At 49.9% G+C, this 23,840-nt stretch overlaps 1 protein-coding gene across 2 annotated transcripts in view; it reads left to right on the forward strand.

Annotated features, from left to right (window-relative positions):
- GSG1L (GSG1 like) overlaps positions 1 to 23,840 on the forward strand; it is a 236,121-nt gene that overhangs the window by 195,512 nt on the left and 16,769 nt on the right. For both annotated transcript variants that reach the window (XM_047780236.1, XM_047780237.1), the window contains exon 5: positions 10,818 to 10,985. In XM_047780236.1, the coding sequence (XP_047636192.1) occupies positions 10,818 to 10,985 (168 nt within the window). The remainder of the gene's footprint in view (positions 1 to 10,817; positions 10,986 to 23,840) is intronic.

Consider the following 23,840-nt stretch of genomic DNA (forward strand, 5'->3'; position numbering starts at 1 on the left):
GCTTGGCAGCTACAGCTCCGATTGGATCCCTAGCCTGGGAACCTCCCTATGCCACAGGAGCAGCCCAAGAAATGGCAAAAAGACCCAAAAAAAAAAAAAAGCTAATGATGGGACCAAGGGCCAGGAGAAAGGGTTGTGCAAAAGCATGAGCCCCAGGAGGGGTGGCTCATGGGAGGCCGTCTTTGGGGACTGCAGGACGTATCGCACGTGAGGCGCTTAGCCCAAAGAATGTGCCCCATGAATGTTGCTGTGAAAGGCAAAGCAAGCCATCCTCTCGGAGCCTCAGCTTCTTCAGCTCCAGAGCAGAGATTACATTGATGCATGTTTAATGGGGTTATAGTCTCAGGACCACGTGGCGCCCAGCTCTTAAAATGCTTCTATCCAATACGTGCTCCCTCCATAAGTGGCCATGATTATAAATGCTGATGACATTGGCCTTTTGGTAATGCCGCTCTTGCTTTCTGAGAGGCATGTGACTCAGATGTCCAAGAAGAGGACATCGGGTGGGCACGCAGGCAGCCCCTGGTGCTCCATTCCTCCCCGTCTCCCCAGACTGGCCACTTGCAGTTGTTTCTAGGACTTGAGTGTTTCCTGGAGACCCAGCCCTGGCCGTACCCTGCCCCCCCCGCCCCCGCACGCCCCAAGACTCCCCTCCTTGGGCCGCCACTAAGGCAGGGAGCCGCATCCCTGCCCTGCGCCCTGGGCCCCCCAACCCTCCTGTCTGCTCCCCTTTTTAGGTCTTTGTCTTAACTCTGTCCACGTCCTCCTGTGACAATGCCAAGGCCAGCCCCTAGGGTAGGGGTGGGGGAGGGAGGGGGATGTGGGGAGCTGCTTGGCTTGGGGAGGGAGTGGGATGAGACCACCGTTGGTCAGTGCCTATTTTGAACTAGGCACAGTGGAGGCACTTTACAAGCCCGGAGCTCTCAGGTCCTTTATCCTTTAGCCTCTACTTGGAAGGGTTGCCTTTGACCCCCACTTGAAGGATGAAGACACAAGCTCAGAAAGAGCAAAGGCCCAAATCACACAATTAGCCGCAGAGCCTCCACACTGCATGCAGCCCAGGGCTGAACCCAGCCTGTAGGTGTTTTGTTTGAGCTGCCACATTGGGCTTTTTAAAAATTTGCATTTCTAATATCCAAAATGGTAAAAATGTTTACATAAAGATGTGGGTTTCTGGGCATTCCTGTCATAGCTCAGCGGTTAAGGAATCTGACTAGTATCCATGAGGACACAGGTTCAATCCATGGCCTCACTTAGTGGGTTAAGGATCCGGTGTTGCCGTGAGCTGTGGTGTAGGTCGAAGACATGCCTGGGATCCCCAGTTGTTGTGACTGTGGTGTAGGGCAGCAGCTATAGCTCTGATTTGACCCCCAGTCTGGGAACCTCCATAGGCTACGACCTTAAAAAGCAAAAAAAAAAAAAAAAAAAAAAAAAATTGGTGTTTCTGGCTTCTCTTGACTATTGGAGGATATGTCCATGCCCTAATCCACATTGCCACATGGCAGCAGGCATCTTCAGCTGAGCAGAGGCTACCCCTTTTAGATGGGGCATAGGCTCCCCACTTTACCCCAGTCCCCACCACTCCGTATTGAATCACCTTACTCACACTAAATTCATCCATTTGACCCTGCAAGAATTAAGAGTTTGTAATCCCTGGTTGGAATGTCAACAGGCCAGTTTTCCTGGTGATGGTGGAAGAATAGCAAGCTGGTCATGTGCTACTTCTGTTTTGTGTCTGATCAAAATGGAAGGGGACAGGAAAGGGGCCCCTCTTACCCCAGCACACACAGTGAAACCCCAATTCTGAGCATTCACTTGACAGAACGAGGGTGGTGGAACATTGTGGAGTCATAGCTTATAAGAGCTGGACAACCAGAGAAGTTGAGCAGTTTGTCCCAGGTCACAGCCAGAGTGTAGCTAGTTAGGCCAGGTCCAGGAGGGTAGTGCCCCTCTCTTTGCTTTTGGGGCCCACCTGTGTGCCACGTGGTAGCCTCATCGCTGCCCCTTCTCCTCCTCCTTCTCTTCCCCTCCTTTCCAGTCTCCATGACCTTGTGGAAACAGCAGACTAGCCCCTACCTCTCTGAGGAACCCAGGCTGCCCTGCCCTCTCTGCAGGGCTGAGCTGGCATTTTAGTAAGTTGATCCCTTGCAATGGGGGTGTGTGTTCTGGAAGAGCCTTGGTCCCAAAGAGCCTTTGGAGAGGGTGTTTGCTGGTGTTACCGAGAGGCTGTGTGGTCAGCAAGAAGCTCTCACTCTTATTCATCTCACCAAGGCAGGTGGCACTGACCTTCTTTTCTCTAAGACCAGGGCAGGGAGAGACCCAGGTGGTACCCGAGGATGCTCTGCTGCCATGGGTGGATCAGCTGGGCCTTCAGATCCTGCCATCATCATCTCCTGGTCCCATCAGTCCATGGACACTGAGGGTGGTCTGGATGGAGCATCTGTGCCTTGTCCTGCCCCACACAGTGACTCTGTGCCTGTCTGGCCCAAAGGGAGACAAGGGCTGCCTCCCTCAAGGACCAGTTACAGTCTTTCCACTGAGCAAAGCATGGAAGAGATTTCAAGGTGGCATCCATGCATCTCTGAATCTGGTCCTCTAGCAACCCCCGCCCCAACCTCTGTAGCTCCCAGAGGATAGAGAGCTAGTTAACAGCCACCCCCACTGCCTGCCCCCATCACAATGTCACAGCATCCATTCTGCTCTTGTCTCCCAAAACCAGGCCAACCACCCACATACCTCACTGCACCAGTCCAGCCGCATAAGATACAAGCACCAGCAGGCATTCCAGCCTTGAGGTTCTCAACCTGTGCCCAGCGTGGGGGCCTGGGAGCCTGGGAGTTTGGGGACCAAGGAAGCTGAAGACTCACAGGTGCAGCCCTGAGCCCCTCACCCACATCTAAATCAGAACAATGCTTTTGTATCTGTGGGTTTTTTTTTTTAAATCTGTTCTTGTTTTACCTCTGTTTATATTCATTCTACAAATATTTATTGGGTGCTTACTACATGTCAGGCATGGTTTTAGGTGCTAAAGATATAGCAGTGAACTAAACAAAGCTCCTGTTTTCATGAAGATCACATTCTGGTATGGGGGAAGACAATCCAAAAACAAATAAGGATTTGCACTTCTGGGAAGATGGAGCAGTCATGCCTCTCCCCATCCTCCTGCTAAGTACCACTGAAATCCCTGGACATCACACATAAACATACCAAGCCAATGAAAGGTGGAGGGAAGACAATAGGTTGGCTAAGGATCAAGGGATAGCACTTTGGTAGGTACTTTTCATCTCAGATTTGGAGCTGAAGAAGTCGGCAACTCAGAAATGCTAACTGGCACACATGCCTCCCCCTAAAACCCCACTAAAAGTCTGCTTTCTCTAGCCAAAGAGCCAGGAAAGGGGCAGTCTACCAAGACAGAAAGCTTTTAGAAAATACTGCTCTACCCAGTCACATATCACAGGAAAAAGAAACAAACACCCTTTGTCTCCATCCCACTCGTGTCAAGTTTAGATTTCACTCACCAGGCTGAAATGTGGCACCCAACTGCTGCATACCCCACAACCTGCTGAGCTGGTACCAGAGTAGGTAGCTGGAATTTTCACCCTGCTTGACAGTAATAAGCAAGCCCCACACACCCCTGAGTGTCAGTGGAGGTCACATGAGGAGTCTGGGCTCCCAGCCCCACTAGGGCAGTAACAGCGTGCCCTTCCCCCTCTCTATGGTGTGGTGTCAGAGGAGGAGCAGTGGAGAGTCAGGATTTTCACCCACGCCCAGGGTGATGAAGTCATTCTCCTCTGTGTGGTGTCAGTGGAGGCAAACTGGGGAGCAGTAATGAGGCATTCCTGCCCCTTCCACCCAGAATGGTATCTGAAGAAGCCTGAGGGGGTCAAAACTCCCATCCCTGCCCAGCAGTAACCAGGAACCTTTCCACCTTGAATGTCAGTGGTAGCCCAGTGGGAAACCTGGACTTCTTCTCCTACCTGGCAATAACAAGGTCGTGTTTCCTCTTCCTTTGTCAGAATTCTGTCAGCAGAAGGTTTAAAGAAGATCCAGAGTCTTATTTTTAAAAACACTCAAAATGTCAAGATTGCAACTGAAAATCACTCACCATACCAAAACCTGGGGAGATTTCAACTTGAAAGCAAAAAGAATCACTAGATCACAATACTTAGATGGCAGAGATGTTAGAATAATCTGATAAAGATTCTAAAGCAATCATTGTTAAAATGCTTCAATAAGCAATTACAAACACCCTTGAAACAAATGAATTTTTTTTTCTTTTTTTTTTCTTTTGGTCTCAGGAAAAAAATAGAGTCTTCCAGGAAAGAACTGGAAAATATATAGAAAAACAAGTGGAAATTTTAGAACTGAAATTTAAAACTCAGTGGATAGGCTCAACAGAATAATGGAGAGGACAGAGGAAAGAATCAGTGAACTTGAAGATAGGAGTTACCTAATCTGAACAGCAGAGAGAAAATAGATATTTTTTTTAAATGAACAGAGCATCAGGGACCTCTGGGACTATGATGAAAGATCTAACATTGAAGTGCCAGAAGGGGAGGGGAGAGAGGGTGCTGAAAAAGTACTCAAGGAAATAATAGCCGAAAATTTCCCCAGTTTTGTAAGACATAAACCTACAGAGTCAAACTGAGTGAATCTCCAAACAGGATAAACCCAAAGACGTCCATACCATGACACATTATAGTCAAACTATGTTTTTATAAAACAAACAAACAAACTAGAAGTTCCCATTGTGGCTCAGCAATAATGAACCCAACTAGTACCTTTGAGGATGTGGGTTTGATCCCTGGCCCTGCTCAGTGAATCAAGGATCTAGCATTGCTGTGAACTGCAGTGTAGGTTGCAGACGTGGCTCAGATCTGGTGTTGCTGTGGCTATGTCGTATGCTGGCAGTGGCGGCTCTGATTCAACCCCTAGCCTGGGAACTTCCATATGCTGTGGGTGTGGCCTGAAAAAAAATTTAACCCCCCCCAAATGAAAGTCAGAAAAAAGGATTGACAGAAGCAAAATAGAAACAATATCTTAACTTTAGAGAAAACCAATTTAAATGGTGGATTTTGCATCAGAAATCAAGGGACTAGAAGGAAATGAGATGTTTCAAGTGCTGAAAGAGAAGAACCATCAATTTAGAATTCCATTTCTAGCAAAAATATCCTTCAGAAAAGGGAAGGGGATATCAAGGCATTCTCAGGTGAAGGAAAACTATGAAAATCTGCTATCAGCAGATCTATCCTAATAGAATGGTTAATGGAAGTTCTCTAAACAGAAAAAAAAATGTTAAAGAAGGAATCTTGGAACATTAAGAATGAAGAAAGAACATTTTGCCTTTCCTCTTGAGTTTACTACATTATGCTTGATGATTGAAGCAAAAATTATAACATGGTCTGATATGGTTCTAAATTATATTTAAGACAAATAGATTATCAATGAGAGAAGATAAAGGGGCACAAAATGAAAACCACATAATCATACCAATCAATGAAGAAAAACATTTGGCAAAATTCAATATGCATTCATGATTTTAAAAACTCGCAGAAAACCAGAGGAGAACTAGAGGGGCGACTTCCTAGACTTAATAAAGCACATCTACAAAGCACTTGCACCTAACATTATACCTAATGGTGAAAGATTGAATGCTTTCTCCCTAGGACTGGGAACACCAGTCTCTCTCAACATAGTGCTGGAAGTTCTTGCTGGTGCAAGGCATGAAAAGTAAATAAGCGGCATAGAGATTGGAAAGGAAGAAATAAACTATACCCATTTGCAGATGATATGATTGTCTATGTAGAAAAATCAAAAGAAATCTACCCTCTCGAAAACACCTAGACCTAATAAATGAGTTCAATATGATCTCAAGATATAAGATAAAAATACAAAAAAAAAATCAGCTATATTTCTATGAACTAGCAAAGAACAGTCGGACAACAAAACTAAAAATGTGTTATCATTGACTCTCAAAAAAGGGAAATAGTCATAAATCTAACAAAAATATCTTTAGAATTGCATGCTGAAACCCACAAAATGCCAATGAAGGAGATTAAAGAAGACCTAAATAAGTGGAGAGGTATACCATGCTCATGGCCAAGAGGTGGATTCTCCTCAAGTTGTTATAGAGGTTTAATGCAATTCGCATTAATCTCAGCAACATTTGGGAATTCCTGTTGTGACATAGTGAAAACGAATCTGACTGGAATCCATGAGGATGCAGGTTTGATCCCTGGCCTCGCTCAGTGATTCAAATATCTGGAGTTGCTGTGAGCTGTGGTGTAGGTTGCAGATGTGGCTCAGGCCCCACGTTGCAGTGGTTGTGGCATAGGTCAGCAGCTGTAGCTCTGATTTGCCCTCTAGCCTGGGAATTTACATATGCTGAGGGTGTGGCCCTAAAAAGAAACAAAAAAAAAAGAGAGAGAGAGAGAATCTCAGCAACATTTCTTGTAGGTTTAGACAGGATTATTTAAAATTTATCAGGAAAGGTGAAGGAACTAGAATAGCTAAAATAATTTTGAGAAAGAAGAATAAAGTGGGAGGAATCAGTCTACCAGGTTTCAAGACTTATTTTATAGCTAGAGTAATCCAGACCATGCAGTATTGGGGGAGGGGGAGGTGTACAGATCAATGGAACAGAACAAAGAACCCAGAAATAGTCCCTTACAGATATGCCCAACTGATTTTTGACAAAGGTGTAAATCCATTCAGTGGAGGTGGAGTGGCTTTTTCAATAAATTATGCTGGAGTTGTTTGATCTTCATAGACCAAAAAAAAAAAAAAATCTTGATCTAAACTCCTTACCTTCTATAAAAATTAACTCAAAATGTATCATGGACCTAGATATGAAATATAAAAACTATAAGATTTTTAGGAAAAAATTAGGATAAAATCTTTGAGATTTAGACCTGGCAAAGCATTCTTAGACTTGACATCCAAACCATCAAAAGCTTAAAGAGAAACCTTGATAAAATGGATTTTGTCAAAATTACACACTTTTGCTCTGTGAAAAACCTTGTTCCCCGAGGTTGAAAAGATAAGCTAAAGACTAGCAGACATTAGTATAAATCCTATTTGACAAAGGACTAGTATCTAGATGCTATAAAAACACTCAAAACTCAACAACGACAGCAAAATCATCCAATAAGAAAGTGGGCAAAAAACATAAACAGACATGTTATGAAAGAGGATACACAGATGGCAACTAAGCAGATGAAAAGATGTGCAACACGATTAGCCATTAGGGAAATGCAAATGAAAGCCACAATGGGGTATTTCCACATGTCTATCAGAATAGCTCAAATTAATAAATAGTGACAACACCTAAAGCTGGTGGGAATGTGGAGCAACTCATACATTGCCCTAGGAACCCTATTTAGGAATATAAAGGCACCGTCTCTTGATACACATAACTTGGATGACTCTCCAGAGAATTAGGCTGGGGTTGGGGGATGATCCCAAATGTGCGATGCCACGTCCAGGACTGCAGGGCAGCGGGAGATCCTGAAAGAGGGACAGCGAGGTTTAACAAAACACACAAGACTCTTTTACAGTTAGAAAGTGGGGGACCAGGAGGCACTCTGTTCTGCAGAACAAAGGTGCCAGGGCTTTCGCCCACGTGACTTTTATCAGGGAAGGTGATGTATGTAGGTTAAGGAGAAACTCTTCAGGCACAGGCGATGACAAAACTATCTCCCAGTGAATAACAAAGGAAAATACTAGCAACTAGTTACAGGTGCATACCTCTAGGGCATAGTGCAGCTGCTCATAGAATAGCATGGTTGATGCATAACTCCCTTATCTTGTCTTTGAAGGAGATCCTGCACTTTAGAGCTCCGTGTCAGCATATTCCTTAGCTCGTTGTGCTTTTGCACGTACACCAAGTTTGCCTTCTGCAGAGTTCAGCAGTCCAGTGGTCTCCCAGCAGTACATGCCGAGTGGTTCCATTTATTTAACATGCTTGAAATGACAAGATGAGAGAGTGGAGAAGGGATTAGTGGTTTCCAGGGGTGGGGAGGAATGTAGGTGTGGCTATAAAATGGCAACAGGACAGATCAGACAGATTATTGTGGTGATGGAATGAAAAACCATCTTGTGTCTTGACTGTACCAAACTCAAGATCCTGGTCGTGTACTTCTTTGCAGGAGGCTATCATTGGGGGAAAATTAGGTAAAGAGTACATGGGATCGCTCTGAATTATTTCTTACAACTGCATGTGAATCTAGAATGATCTCAAAAGAAAACGTTTCATTTAAAAATGAAGAATAAAAAATAATAGAAAAAAGATGCAAGAGAATTACAGGATGTTATGAGGACAGGGTGAAATTAAACAGGGGTAGCTGAGAGAGAGAGTGATGCCCCTTTTCTGGTTGGGCCATCAGAGTTGGGAATTAGAGCTGGTCGTAGTTAAGATCCCCTGGTTGTAAAGACTAGAAAAATCACTTCAAAACTAACTTACGGGAGTTCCCATCATAGCTCAGCAGAAATGAATCTGACTAGTATCCATGAGGACGTGGGTTCAATCCCTGGCCTTGCTCAGTGGGTTAAGGATCTAGCGTTGCTGTGAGCTGTGGTGTAGGCCAGTGGCTACAGCTCTGATTTGACCCCTAGCCTGGGAACCTCCATATGCCACGGCTACAGCCCTAAAAAGATTTTAAAAAACCAACTAACTTATGCAAAATAGGGAATTTATAGAAAGTAATTGTATAAGAATTTTTGTTGCCAATTTCAGAAACCCATTTCAAACTGGCCTAAAGAAAAAAAAATCCAAAAAAAGAAATGTGGGCTCCTATAATTGAAAGTCCAGGGATAATGGCTTCACTTCAGGGGTGTAGCTCCTTTTTGTGGCTCTCCTTTCTTATGAGTCAGCTTCATTCTCAAGCTCGGGGGTGGCCCATTGGGTTCCAGCAGCTCCTGGCTCAAATCCTACCAGCTTGGCAATACAGAAAAAAAAGATGAGCCCTGTTTCCGAATAGCTTCAGCAAAGGCCTAGAATTAAGTCTCAGCAGCCTTATTTGGGTGTCTCATGTCCGTCCCTGAACCAATTACAATGGCTAGAGGGATGTGACACTCTCACTGGCCACGTCTAGGTCATGTGCACGCTCCTGAAAGTTAGGGGTGAGGCCAGGTCCCTACAAACCTCATGGCCCAAGGGGAGGGGAGGAGTGGTCCCTTTACAGAACAGGTACTGGTCAGGCCACACTAACAGCCATATACTTTTGGAATCCCAGAAAAAAGCCTGCTTCTTCATTCTCCATCCTTAAGTTCTGAATTGCCATCAGTCCAATTCAAACAGACATCCCAGATGGAGCTAGAATCTTCAGCTTCATTGCTCAGAGGAAGAGAGTATCTGATTGGACCAGCTTTGGCCAGACGTTTGTCCATCTTTGATGGACAGGGAGGTTCTTAGAGGGGCCAGGCTGACACCCACAGTTGTCTATTACAGATACTGAGTGCTTCTGGAGGATTGCAATTAGCTCCTTACGAAAAAATGGGGGCATCTATTAATGGCAAGGGTGATAAGGGCTACTTGATGATTGGAGATCCTTGGGAGCAAGGCTGAATCCACAGGTTTCCCCTTGCTTTTCCTCTGGGTTCTCTGAGGCTGACAGAGAGAGAGCAGTGGGCATGAGAGGTGGGCTGCATGGGGCGTGCAGGGGCCCTGATGTCAAGAGACCTGAAAGCTGGCTGGTGAAGGGGGAGGCTGGAGCCGCTGAGACAGTGCAGAGTTGGCAGCAGCAAGACTGAGCCCTTCATGGGGAGGAAACCAGTTTGCAAGGCAGAGACTGGGGAATAGGGACTCGAGAAACCAGACTAGGGGGAACTGGAGGGGGGTGGTACCCCACTCCTGGTTCTAGATATTACTGCATGGTCTTGAATGGAGGAATCAGGCAGGAGGCCATTTCCAGAATGGGCACTGGGTCGGAGAAGACCAGTGTCCTGGCCAGATGAGTCTCCTGGCTCCACATGCCCTCCCTTTCTTTCCAGATGTACGTGGAACAGATTCTCCAGCTCTGGCTGGCTCAACATACACAGCAGAGGAGCACAGCCAAAAGCGTGGAGGAAGTGTGAGCAGAGAGCCTTAATCTAACAGACAAAGAGTTTGGAAATCAAGTCAGTTAGAAGTGGGTAGTAAGAATGTTGATAATAGCGATGATAGTAATAATAACAAGCCTTTCTTGGGTGCCTGCCAGGTGCCACGCATTGTTCTAAGATATTTTTTAATGGGTCGTTTCCTTTACTCCTTGCTCTGTGATATGGTGTGATATGAGGCAGAGGGGTGAAGTACCTTTGCCAAGGTCCCTTGTGAACAAGGGCAATTTAACTCTCCTGGAAAACCAGCTGCTAGGGTATTTGACCCCCATCTACTTCTCCATCATCAGCTCCAACTAACCTCCTCGCACCCCCTCTCTCCAGCACCCCAAACTCCCTATAGTCAGTGGAATGCTTCCTATGGCCTTCTGTCGCCATGCTTTTGCACATGCTCTTCCCTCTTCCTGGAATGTCCCCTCCCCTTTCAAAGTCTCTATCATCCCCCAAGACCCAGGGCAACCATCCCTGTATTCTGGTACCTTTCCCTGATGCCAACCCCTGGATGGAATGACTCGCTCTCTTCTTGCCTCCCAGTAATGACCTCTGTTGTGTCTGCATCACAGCGTATGGACAGTGCTGTTTCCCAGACCAGACCCCGAGGGGCTGACCAAGCCCTACGCTTCTCTACGGCCGCATCCGCGCAGGTCTGGAAGTCTGGTGGGTGTGGTTTTCTGTGCCCTGCTGCCCCTCACCGTGGCACCTCTCTCCTCGTCTCTTGGCAGCCTGGCGTGGGGCTCCTTTACCTGCTGCATGGCAGCCTCTGTCACCACGCTCAACTCCTACACCAAGACGGTCGTTGAGTTCCGGCACAAGCGCAAGGTTTTTGAGCAGGGCTACCGGGAGGAGCCGACCTTCATAGACCCTGAGGCCATCAAGTACTTCCGGGAGAGGTCAGTGCACCCGGGGTCACTTCCGGCCCCCACCGGCAATCCGAAGCCCAAGGCCTGGCCTCACTGGCCATAAAGCTTCAGTCGAATACTAGAACGGTCCAATGGAAGTATTCTGGCGGGCTGGGGGGTGGAAGGGGCAGGGTGGGTGAGGCAGAGTTTGGACCCCACTGTGTTGCAATTTCTGGCACATTTTAATGTTGTCTGGGGCATGAGGTTGCCTTGGGCTTATGTGGTCAGAGCCTGAAAAACCAGGAAGGAAATCAAGTTGAGTGTTGGCTATATGTCCCCATGCTTCTTAGACCTAAGATTAATGTCACAGAGAGGCTGAACCAAAGTTTCCTTCTTGGGCTCTATTGCAGCACTGAGGGGAAAAAAGGGTGGGGGGAGTTCCCATCATGGCTCAGTGGAAACGAATCTGACTAGCATCCATGAGGACACAGGTTCGATCCCTGGCCTCGCTCAGTGGGTTAAGGATCCGGCATTGAGCTGTGGAGTAGGTTGCTGATGCGGCTCGGATCCTGCGTTGCTGTGTCTGTGGTGTAGGCCGGCGGCTACAGCTCCAATTCGACCCCTAGCCTGAGAACTTCCATCTGCCAAGGGTACTGCCCTCAAAAGACAAGAGACAAAAAAAAAAAAAAAAAGGACTAAGCAGTGGGATTGGTGATGGTGGCTAGAAGAGGAAGTCTCCTCAAGGTCAGAGACTGCATCTCAGTCCTTAGAGTCCAGCTGGGAATAGAGGAGGTGAAAATAAATGATGAATGGATGGATGGATGGATGGATGGATGGGTGACTGGATGGATGCTGGATGGATGGAGAGTTGGGTGGATGTATGTAGGGTTGGGTGGGTGAATGGATGGATGGATGCTGGATGGATAGGTGGATGAGTGGAAAGACAGGCAGATGGTTGTCATATTTGTCGTATTTCCTGGGACCATCTCCTCATAAACTACCCATGCCCAGGTCATTATCACAGAGTCTGCTTTGGGGGGAGCTGATTGGACATGCAATAATGCCTTGGAGTAGCATGAAACTGAAGGGTTCTCAGGACTGATGACAGAATCTGAGGAGAAAAAAGGGGGAAGGAAGCTATGGAGCTGGGCAGCGTTGAGGCGTTGGACTCTCCCTGGGGCACATGGAAGGGTTTCAAGCCCAGGAGTTGCATGGTGGGGGACCATGGGGAACATGCAGGGACTTCTCTCTGATGGCTACAGACCCCCCTTTTTTGCCACATGAGCCTCTTTTCTATCTCTTGAACCCTGCAAGCTCATCTCCACTTGGGAACCCTCACACCTGCAGTACCCTGCCTGGAATACTCACCTGGCTGGCTCACTCAGGCAATCTCGGCTCAGACGTCCCCTGCTCAGGGGGGACCTTCCTTAATCACTTGGTCTAAATTTGCATACCCCCCTGGCCTAGTCATTCTTTATCCCTTTGATGCTTTTTCCTTTTTTTTCTTTTTAGGGCTGCACCTTCGGCACATGGAGATTCCCAGACTAAGGGTCCAATCGGAGCTAGAGCTGCTAGCCTACACCACAGCCACAGCAATGGGGGATCCAAGCTGGATCTGTGACCTACACCACAGCTCAGGGCCATGCCGGATGTGTAACCCACTGAGTGGGGCCAAGGATCGAACCCGCATCCTCGTGGATACGAGTCCAGTTCATTACCACTGAGCCACGACGGGAACTCCCCTTTGCTGCTTTTTCACAGCACCTACACAACCTGACATTCTATCTGTGTGATTAGCTTGTAGACTGTGAGCTCTGGGGACAGCGGGGCTCTGCTCTCTTCTTCCCCACTGTACCGGGCACCTAGCAGGTGCTCATTTAACACCTTTTTGTTAGTTTGGTGTGTGTGTGTGTATACGTGTCCATGTGTATGTGATTGACTAAATTCTCCTTGGAGACTTCAGCTCTGGCTGCTTCGTGCCCTTTCAGCAGCAGCCCCACCATCAATTGGGTACATTTCAGCATCCGAGCGCCCCTACACGGATGTCCCAGGTCAAGTGTCCAGGCCTGGATGGGTCAGCTGAGGTCAGGTTGACCTGGCACCAGACCCACCTTGCCCACTGCTGTGGACAGTCCCCTAGGAGGATGGCAATGGGTGGCATGACATGGGACCCATAATAGGCACTCATGAAATGTGGTTTTTGTTGGGGGGAGTTGTTTTTGGTTTTTTTGCTTTTTAGGGCCGCTCTTGTGGGATATGGAGGTTCCCAGGTTAGGGGTCCAATTGGAGCCACAGCTGCCGACCTACGCTACAGCCACAGCCACTCCAGATCCCAGCCACATCTGTGATCTACACCACAGCTCACAGCAACGCTGGATCCTTAACCCACTGAGCGAGGCCAGGGATCAAACCCACAACCTCATGGTTCCTAGTCGGATTCGTTTCTGCTGCGCCACCACGGGAACTCCTCACGAGATGTTTATAGCAGTCATGTAAGCACCCAATGCCTAAAGCCGCCTCATTAGCCCAACATCAGCTGTCCCCTCGGCTGTGGGAGAGCCTGGGGCATCCACAGGCAGCCTGGTTTTGCTGAGGCAGAAGACAAGACCTCTTGCTTCCTCATCAGCCAGAAGCTGCCATTTGCTGCTCCCTAACAGCTCAGGCCCCAGCAACGTGGGAGAAGATAAAAGCTGCCTAGCATATGTGCAGAATATCACTTTACACGTTCATAACTTGAACATTATGCAGAGGTTCATCAAATTTTATTTCCCTTCCTCTCCAAGGAGAACATTTCAGCTTAGCTGGGCTGTTCCCTTTTTTTTTTTTTTTTTTTTGGTGCCTCCCCTGCAAAGAGCTCTGAGCACATGGACAGATGTCTGCACTGGTCTGCAGGGGTCTCAGCAGCAGGGCTGACCTACTATGGTGGCTGGAGTCACCAAAACCCACAGCCAGGGACACGAGAGAGAGGGATCCTTGACCCTACCTGCAAATGTTTCCTTTTCACCAGGGGCTGCCGTGAAAAGAATTGGGGCTCAGGAGCCCCTTGACTGGAATTTTCCAATTCTATTGCCTCTCTGCTGTGTGTCATGGGGCAAGTTGCTGAGCCCCTCTGGGCTGGGTTCCTCTAACTCAAGGTAAGAGAACCCAGAGTGCCTGGCATCCTGGGAATGCCCAAATTTGATGACCCAGGTAATGGAGTGAGCGCAGTGTGTGGCATCTCCTGTGTGACTTCCAGTCCCTTCTGCTACTGATGCCAAGCATATAGCTTGGTAACGATTAGCTTAGGATGGAGACGGAGTGTTTTAGACGGTAGGGATCCAAGAATCATGTTCACAACCATAGCAAACGGGTGGGTTTGATACAAGGCAGGCTGTGAATACAGAAGAGGGGTGTGGCAAAGACGTGCCCTGGGAGAGGGTGCAGGGTCTCCCAAACGCCCCCCACCACTCCTACCACTGGGAGAGGCACCCCTGGCTGAAGGCCCCATGTGGGCTGATGGAGCAGGAGGGGCCAGGCTGTTGCCCACTGCGCCCCACTTCTGTCTTGTTGGATTTTTCTCTGTAGAAATTGGGTCTGAGGAGTGAGCAGGTAGATTCTGAACTGTTTTCAAGGGTTTTGAAATGTAGGGGTGTGTGGAAGAAAGGTATGGGTATATATGCATGTATGTGTGTGCTTTGCACATGCTTGTGTGCATGCGTGCGTGTGCGTGTGTGTGTGTCTGTGTGTGTGTAGGGCCATCGTGTTCCCGTGTGAGGGGCTTGTGGGGGAGGGAGAGCAGCCTTGCCTGTCCCAGCTCTGAGAAACGTCTGGAATTAAGCCCTCCCAGCGTCACCCTGCCTGTCACCCCCAAGGAGGGCGTCTTAATCCGGCCTCCCAGGGGAGGGTCGGAAGCTGCAGGATGCAAGGTAAATATTTGCACATCCGGTACTTTCTGGAATGCTTGATGTTCAGGTCTGGTTTAACAACACGGGGAAGGAAATGAGACCCTGTTGGATTGGACTCCAGGGGGACTTTGGCCAACTGAGTAAACATCCCCCGCCTCCCTCGGGGAAGCCAGGGCTTTCAGGGAGGAGGGCAGCGCCTCCTCCAGGATCAGACCACCCCACGACATCCCCTAGTTCCGAGCCGCCCCGCCCCCGTCCCGTCCCATCCGGTGCCTCGTCCTAGTCTCTGAACTTCCTTGTTCATTCACTGCCGCCCTCCCGCCGCGCATGCGCACAGCGCCCCAGCGGGGCACGCTTTTGCTGGCTTCCGCTCTGTCCCTGACACCTAGAACCGTGGGGGCTCAACAAGTTATTAACTACTCGTGATAATTACATTGTTAATTATAGTTATGCAGTACCTCCTGTTGCAGGCACTGTTCGAGGGAAGATGTGAGCAAACAGACCAGGGCTGGGATTAGCTCTGCGGTTTTTTTAGCTGTGAGTCCCCCACGTGAATCACTTTACCTCCCAGCCCTCCCGCCTCTTCCATCACCTGCCCCGCCCCTGGCTCTGGTTCGGGGAGTGCAGTAGAATGGGGTGCACAACGGGTGCCGCGGTGGGGGTCTCCTGGAGGTGACTCCAGGGGGAGCACTCAGCACCACCCCAGGGCAGACAGAGGATTTAAGAGCCGTCAGGGACGAGACCCTCAAACCAAGAGTTTGGTTTTTTGGTTTTTTTTTTCTTTTTTGGCCACCGCCCCCCAGCATATGGAGCTCCCGGGCCAGGGATCAGATCCCAGCCACCATCTCTATCTAAGCTGAAGCTGCAGCAAGGCTGGATCCTTAACCTGCTGTGCCAGGCTGGGGTTTGAACCCACTTCCCAGGGCTCTCAAGATGCTGCCAATGCCATTGCTCCACAGCAGTAGCTTCTCAAGCCAAGTTTTTATTTATTTTTATTTTTAGTCTTTATGTCTTCTTTAGGGCCGAGCCCATGACATATGGAGGTTCCCAGGCTAGGGGTGGAATCAGAGCTGCAGCTGCTGGCCTTACACCACAGCCACAGCAATATGGGATCTGAGCTGTGTCTGTGACCTACAGCACAGCTTAGGGCAACACTGGATTCTTAACCCACTGAGAAATGCCAGGGATTGAACCCTCATCCTCATGGATACTAGATGTGCCATGGGCAGGAGAAGGTGTTCCCAGGCTTAGGCGACAGTGCAAGCAGAGGCCAGGACAGGCAACAGACAAGGGTATTGAAAATTGAAGCAGTTGAGTGTAATTTGAGATCAGGGTTCAGGTGGGAGTCGGGCCTGGCTCTCGCGTCTCTTATCATCTCACAGCTTTGGGGGCGGGGGGGGGGGGGGGGCTGGCCCTGCAGCCAGTGGATATTACTGAGATGAGAAGGTGACCTGGGGACCCTCCCCAAACCTCCTTCCTGTGTGCTGGGCCTTATGGGGCTCCGGGCGGTTGCAAAGCAGCCAGACCTTGACCTGGGGGAGATGGATTGGCGTGGACCTAAATTGTCCCATAGAGTGAAGGGCTCTGCCCTCTTCATGCATCCCCTTGACTGGTCAGAAAGGGACCCTAAGACCCATCTCCCCACCAGTTCTGCTCTCCCCCGTCTGTTATAGGGAAACTTTGGGGAGGGCTTGTTTGCACCTTCTCACCTACCCCTCACGGCTGGACCCCCTGCAAGGTGCCCCCCCCCCACTCCACCGAAATAGCTCCCAGGTGCCTAGACTGTGAGCATACACCCTTTGCCCAACGCCAGGCTCCCACCAGCCACTCTTCTGGGCTCCATTTGCCCCCTCCCCACTCCTGTTTGGTTAAATGGTGGTGCTCTCAAGGTCAGCTCTAGCCCCTTCTATTTTTTTTGGCCACACCTGTTCAGGAACCTGAGCTACAGCAGTGACAGTGCTGGATCCTTAACCCACTGAGCCACCAGGGAACTCCCTACCTTCCCTTTTGACATCAGCTTCAGTGACTACATACTCACCACGACTCCTGCATTCTCGGGCCCCTCCAGACCCCCACCCATACCCAGCAGTCTCCTTGGTGTTTTTACTCTGGATCCTCAAAGGCATCAAAAACCAATATGGTGAGAACCCACTTACCATGGTCTCCCCCAAACCCAGTCGTACTTTTCCCCAGGGTGGTCCTCCCTGTGCGAACAGACACTGCTTGTCCTAGCCTTCATGTCAGCGCTCCCCAAATCCAGTGTTTTTCCCCCACGAGTGGGTCACTTTTCTCAGTCTCCACCCCCGTCGTTCTCATTCAAGGCAGCAGCCGCTCTCAGCTCCTCTGTGGAGGTGGGGTGGGCTTTGCCCCTCGCCTTTGTCCTTCCTCAGCAGCAGCCCCTCCCCACTACGCTCGTGGGATCAGCAAGACCAGGGGCAGCTCCCAGGGAGCAAAGGTCACCTTGCCCTAGCAGACTGGCCAGTGACCTGCCCACCCTCATCTTTCTGCTAAAATGCTGCAGCGACTTCCCGTGGCTCCAGGACAAAGTTCCTTGCTTCTGAGCAAGGGGCCCCTCCCTCTGCACAGACCCTCCCCCCCCCCCAATCTGGAAGTTTCCCAGATGGGGTCTGCCTCCATGTAGCCTTAGGACGACTGTCCCCGCTGCCTGGTTGTGCCTCCTTCTTTGCCTTGTCGGTTCCAAGCCTTCAGAACCTATCTCGAGTATCAGTTCTGAACTGGGCCTAAGCCTGCTGCTCATCCTCTGTCCACAGTGCTAACCCTGCTGCCACGCGTGCAGGGCAGGGCTGCAGCTCCGTTCCCCCTGCCCCCTCCCCCCCCTTTTTTTTTTTGCTTTTTAGGGCTGCACCTGTAGCATATGAAAGTACCCAGGCTAGGGGTCCAATTGCAACTACAGCTGCCGACCTATGCCACGGCCACAGCCACGCCAGATCTGAGCTGCCCCTGTGACCTATACCACAGCTCATGGCAACACCGGATCCTTAACTCACTGAGTGAGGCCAGGGATCGAACCCATGTCCTCATGGATGTGAGTCGGGTTTGTAACCCGCTGCGCCACAACGGGAACTCCCGCTCTGTTTTTTATTCCAGACCACGGAGATGGTTGGAGAGGGTGGCAGCAGAAAGGCTAGAGCCTTGTGGGCAGGTCACTGGCCAGTCTGCTAGGGCAAGGTGACCTTTGCCGTCTGGGAGCTGCCCCTGGTCTTGCTGGCAGGACTTTCCCCTCGGGAAAAGTCTTCAGGTGTGCCCACCTCTGTGACTGCTCACCTGGTCTCTCTCCTTGTAGCCAACCAAGGCTGGGCTGAGAAAAGCCAAATTGACGGCTTTTCATGTTGTCGGGGGCCCTTGGAGCTGTTCAAGGCGGGGATGGGGGGTTGGGCTGGGGGCTCCACGGATGCTAGTGATTGTTTTTCTAAGCCCTCATTTCTAGCCCACGCAGTTCTGAAAATCATCTCAGGATGCTAATAGCCAAAGGTCTTTTGGAGTTCCCGCTTGGGTGCAGCAGAAACAAATCTGACTAGTATCCATGAGGATGTGGGTTTGATCCCTGGCTTCGCTCCGTGGGGCAGGGATCCAGCGTTGCCTTGAGCTGTGGGGTAGGTCGCAGGTGCGCCTTGGATCCTGCGTTGCTGTGGTTGTGGTATAGGCTTGCAGCTCTGAATCATCCCCTAGCCTGGGAACTTCCTTGTGCCCCAGGTGTCACCCTAAAAAGAAAAAAAAATGGAAAAAAACAAAAAGCAAAAAATAAACCCTAATATCAGAGAAACGGGAGATAAAACCATCCACCACACATAAAGATCGGGGGATGCGGTTGGCACTGTGGATATATATCTTCTCTGTATTTTCCCTTTTTTTCTCCCCTGTATTTTCCAAATGTTTCATATCATGATGATCTTGCTCACAAAATGGGAAAAGAAAAAAAAAATCTTTTTAAAAATGCCATCTATTTCCCTCTCTCTTGGAATGGCACTTCTGAGGGGGAGGTTATAAAACCGTAATCTCCTACCTGGTGGTCATTTATTTGCCAGATTTCCTTTTAATTCCCTCCTTCGTTCCGTCACCAGCGCATCATTTAAAAATCATTGTGTTCTTTGTCCTCTGCGACTGCTTCTTAGCCATTTGACCCTCTGAGACGTGTCTTTCCCTGCTCCCTGGTACCCGCGGTTCCCACTCTCGCTGCTTGAATATCACTTTATTGCTCTTTATGGGGACCCTTTGACATCGCTGTTGAGTCTCAAGAGGAGCACGGTGCCCAGAAATTAGAGACGGTGCCATGGAAATTTCGAGGCCCTCCCGAGATGAGCTTGAGGCCCAACACTGCATGAAAGGAAAGCCAAAGGCACAGAGTGGTCCTTGAAGTGGAAACAGTCGCGGTGGCGGGAAGAGCTGGCAGGAGGGCTGCTGCCCAGCATCCACCTTCTCTGCAAATAAGAGCCAGCTGGAGGGACATGAGAGGCTGGAGGACTCCGGGTACCCTCCCGTGCCACCGTCCTTACCACCAGCTCTTTTTCTTTCTTTCTTTTACATTTTTTCTTATAGTTGATTTGCAATGTTCTGCCCATTTCTGCTGTACAGCAGAGTGACCCAGTTATACATATATGTACATTCTTTTTTTTACATGACCCTCCATCCTGATCCATCCCAAGTGATTGGATAGAGTTCCCTGTGTTGCACAGCAGGATCCCATTGCCCATCCATTCCAAATACAACCGTTTTCATCTGCTAACCCCAGACTCCCAGTCCATCCCATTCCCTCCCTTCCCACCCCCCGACCCCAGCAAACACGAGTCTGTCCTCCATGTCCGTGATCCGTTTCTGTTTGGTAGGTAGATCATTTGTGCCATATTTTAGACTCCCCATAGAAGTGATAGCATATGGTGTCTGTCTTGTCTGTCTTTCTCTTGCTGACTTACTTCACTCAGTGTGAGAGTCTCTAGTTCCATTCATGTTGGTGCAGATGGCATTCGTTTGTTCTTTTTTATGGCTGAGTAGTATTCCATTGTATCTCTGTACCACATCTTCCTAATCCATTCATCTGACGATGGGCATTTAGGTCGTTTCCATGACTTGGCTATTGTGAATAGTGCTGCAGTGAACATAGGGGTGCATGTATCTTTTTCAAAGAAAGTTTTGTCTGGTGATATGCCCAGGAGTGGGATTGCTGGGTCATACGGCAGTTCTGTATTTAGTTTTCTGAGATATTTATTTCCATACTGTTTTCCACAGTAGTCATACCAATTTACACTCCCACCGGCTCTTTGATGATGCTCATTGCATGTCCTATGGCCCCGCCAGATGACAGCCCAGGATATAGGGGGCCAACCGGGCTCATGCTTAGCTTCACAAGCGCCCAGAGCCCAGGTCCAATGCCTTGTTCCTCAGATGTGATTCGGGGGGTCCAACAGCATCGGCCCCAGCTGGGAACCTGTTAGAATGCAGACTCCCAGGCTTCACCCAAGACCTGCGGAGTCAGAATCTGCATGTTAACAAGCTCCTCGGGTGATTGACAGGCACCAGCCCATGTGGGAAGCATGGGGCTGGAAGACAGAGAAGATGCAGCCCTGGTTATGAGTCAGGAGGTGGGCGTGGCCAGCAGAGGCCAGTGGATAAAGAAGGGTTCTACACCCCGGTGCTACTCAAAGTCTGGTCCCCGGACCAGGGCCCATTTGCTAACATCCATGATGACAGAAGGAGAGAAGCTGAGACACTTGTTTGGAAACTTTCGCAGTGAGTTGATATCACTGGTCTACCCAAGCTTGCCTTTTGTGTGTGGCTGTTTTTCCGTTTCACTTTCTAGCAACCCTTTTTTGTTATATTTTTATTAAAAAGTTTGGTCCAAGGTAGATTGAAAAAACTTCGTCCTTTATCAGACAGTTTGAGAAGCTCACCCTGAAGACTCCCAGTTTATACCAGAAAGTGGCTGGAGATTTGGGAAACAAGCCAGCCTGGGGCAGCCGGAAAAGGGTGGGCTTTGAAGGTGGCACAGAGAGGGCCATGGCAGGTGGAGGTTGTGCTGGGAGCACTGTGCTGGGGAGGTCTGGCCCCCTCCCCGATCGCAGCAGAGCTAAGATCCAGTGGATCCCAGTTGCTGTGGCCACATTGGGTCCTGGAATTAGCTGGACAGGGCTGCCTATAAGACAAGACATGAGTTCAAAACATCAAATCCTTGCAACCTCCCGGCTCCCATCACTTTCCTGCATCCTTCTCTTCTTTCCAAAAGAGCAAATGCTCAGGCTCAGCCCTGATGTTGTGGGTCCTTGGAACAATGACCGTGGGACAGTGCGGTCCCACCCCCACACCGCCATTTGCACACCTGCCGGCAGTTCAGGGAGAGTCTGGGTTGGGGGGCGCCCAGCCCCACTTTCCCCTGGGACCTCATGGCCCAAGTGTACCCAGAGTGGGGCTGATGGAGGACCCCCTTCCAGCCGGGAACCTGCAGGGCCCTGTGGAAACCCGCTTGAGCTCCAGGGACCAATAAACCAAAGTTCAAATCCCAGCCCTGCCACGAGCCAGCTGCCGGGGTGGAGCTGGCCCAGGAGAACCGGGTGGACAGATGTCATCCTGGCTCTAGGTTCAGTGACGCCACATGTTCAGTGATATCCAGGGGTCCTTTTCTCTGCTTCAAGTCAGCTGTGCTGGGGGTGTTCACCCGCAGAGGCCCACAGACAGCAACACAGAACCCTCTTGATGAGAGGGCTGTTTTTTGTTTTTTTTTTTTTTTTTTTATTTACCAGCGCACCACGAAACCTCTGGCAAGTTACGAATCTACGTTGGCCTCAGTTTTCACACCTGTAAAATGGGAATGGTGGTGATGCTGGTGATGCTGGTGGTGACTCTGTGGTTGGGATACAGGTCTAGATAGGTGTGCATCGACCCCCAAATAACGAGGCTTTAAAGCATGGTCAAGTTTAGTTCTCTTACCCTTGAAAATCTGAGCAGGTACCTCTGGGGTTGTTGCATTTCCCTGGGGCTCATTCACCTTTGTGGACACCGCAAATCAGTGCACTCAGCTTCTGCTCGGAGCCTCCTTGTCCCTGGTTTGGGGAGACCCTGTCTCCTCTGAGGCCGAAGGCTGTACTGTGACCCCTTGTGGTTCCCTCTGCCCTGAAGCCAGAAGTGGTGGATACTTTGAAGCTAATTCTCTGCTTCTTGCCATACATCCCTTTCCTGAGGCAGCAAGGGGCTCCAGTGGAAATGATGCAATGAAAGGAAGGGGTTTGTGAGTTTTCTTGGGGTGGAGCGAGCATTCATGAGACGTTAAAATCCTTTCCTTCTGCGCTAGGAACTGGGAGATGGGGTCACGGAGTCATCAACCCAAAGACCCCTGGGATGAGGAGTTGACAATGACAATCACGATAGTAACAAGTGCAGGCAGAGCTGTAAGAACGCCAAACAGCTGGAGCCAAAGCCTGTATTCATCCTGTGACTCCTTACAGCAACCCCAAGGCTGGGTACACTTTTGTGCCCATTTATCAGATGAGGAAATCAAGGCTCAGGGATGACAGAGACGTGTCCAGTCTCAGACAGCTGGTGTGTAGTGGAGCCCAGTGGCGCCCAGCACTCCAACCCCTCACAGAGGAGACACCTAGGTGCAGAGAGGAAGGTGGCACAGCAGGTGCGTGGATGGCCTGAGGCTCTGGGGACCCACCTGCCGCCCCTTCTGAGCACAGCCTCACCCCCATCACCACCACCCCGCCCCTCCCATAGCTCTTCAAGGCACTTCTTTAGATTCGTGGCTCACTTCTCACACCATCATTAAAAAAAAATAAGACTATCTTCAGAAAGCACGTAACATTTCCTGCAGGAAATTGCAGCTCAAATGAAAGGAAATGGTCGCCTAGTGACTTTTCAGTTGTTGCTTTTCTGGTTTTTTTGCGGGGGAGGGGCCCTGCACCTGCAGTATATGGAGGTTCCCTGGCTAGGTCAGGGGTCAAATCAGAGCTACAGCTGCTGTCCTATGTCACAGCCACAGCAACGTGAGATCCAAGCCACGTCTTCAACCTACACCACAGCTCACGGCAACACCGGATCCTTAGCCCACTGAGCGTGACCAGGGATCGAACCCGCAACCTCATGGTTCCTAGTCAGATTCGCTTCCGCTGCGCCACGACAGGAACTCCCACTGCTGTTGCCATAATGGAGCCTTAGCCACTCATGAGTTGGCTGCCAGAATCCTGCACCATTTTCACTGGCGAACCTGGTGGAGAGGGCACATCTGTGTGAGGAACCAGCTTTTTCGAGAACAGCAACGCAGCACAGCAGGCAGACCCGGGCCTGGATCCCAGCTCCCTCTTTGAGAGGTGAGCACGTTATATGACTTCACATGACTTCCTTCGAGAAGCCTCTGCTGGTCCCAACCCAAGTGCATCTCAACCCTAACTGGACGTCGCTATCCCCAGGCAACTTGAAACTCCCCCAGTGACGTCAGGGGGCCTCCATGTAGAGAGTCACCAGCTAGAGGTGAACACGGCATCACCTGGACTCAAAATCTAGCCCAGCACCTGCTGGACACCTTCGTCTACTAAAAAAATCCCCTTTTGTTTGCGTCTTGTCTGCGGCTGCTTTCCAACTACAAGGGCAGTTGAGTCGCTATGACAGAGACCACATGGCCATGGAAGGCTCCCGTATTTACCACCTAGATGTTTATGGAAAAACTTTGCCAACTGCTGGACTAGACAGACAGTCACCCTTATTCAGCCTTATTAATGTCCTAGCACATGAAGTTGTGACCATTGGTTCCTGTTGGCCAGCAGGCGTGAGTGTCTCAAGGGTGGGGACCTCTCTGAGTTGTCCCCGTGGCCCCAGCACAGCACAAGCCCACAGCCGATGTCCACTGATGGGCCCGTGTTCTTTGATATGTCGCTGATGAACTTTGGGCTTCTTAGCAGTGAGGTTTGGGTGGTCAGGGAGGATGGGTACCATGCCAGAGGGGCGAGGCTCTCCTTGAAGGTCAGCTCCTTTGCCCGCTGGCCCCCCTCCCCAGGGCTGAGGCTCCCAACAGAGT

Source organism: Phacochoerus africanus, chromosome 5 (assembly GCF_016906955.1).
Source record: "Phacochoerus africanus isolate WHEZ1 chromosome 5, ROS_Pafr_v1, whole genome shotgun sequence".
In the NCBI taxonomy this organism is placed as follows: Eukaryota; Metazoa; Chordata; class Mammalia; order Artiodactyla; family Suidae; genus Phacochoerus; species Phacochoerus africanus.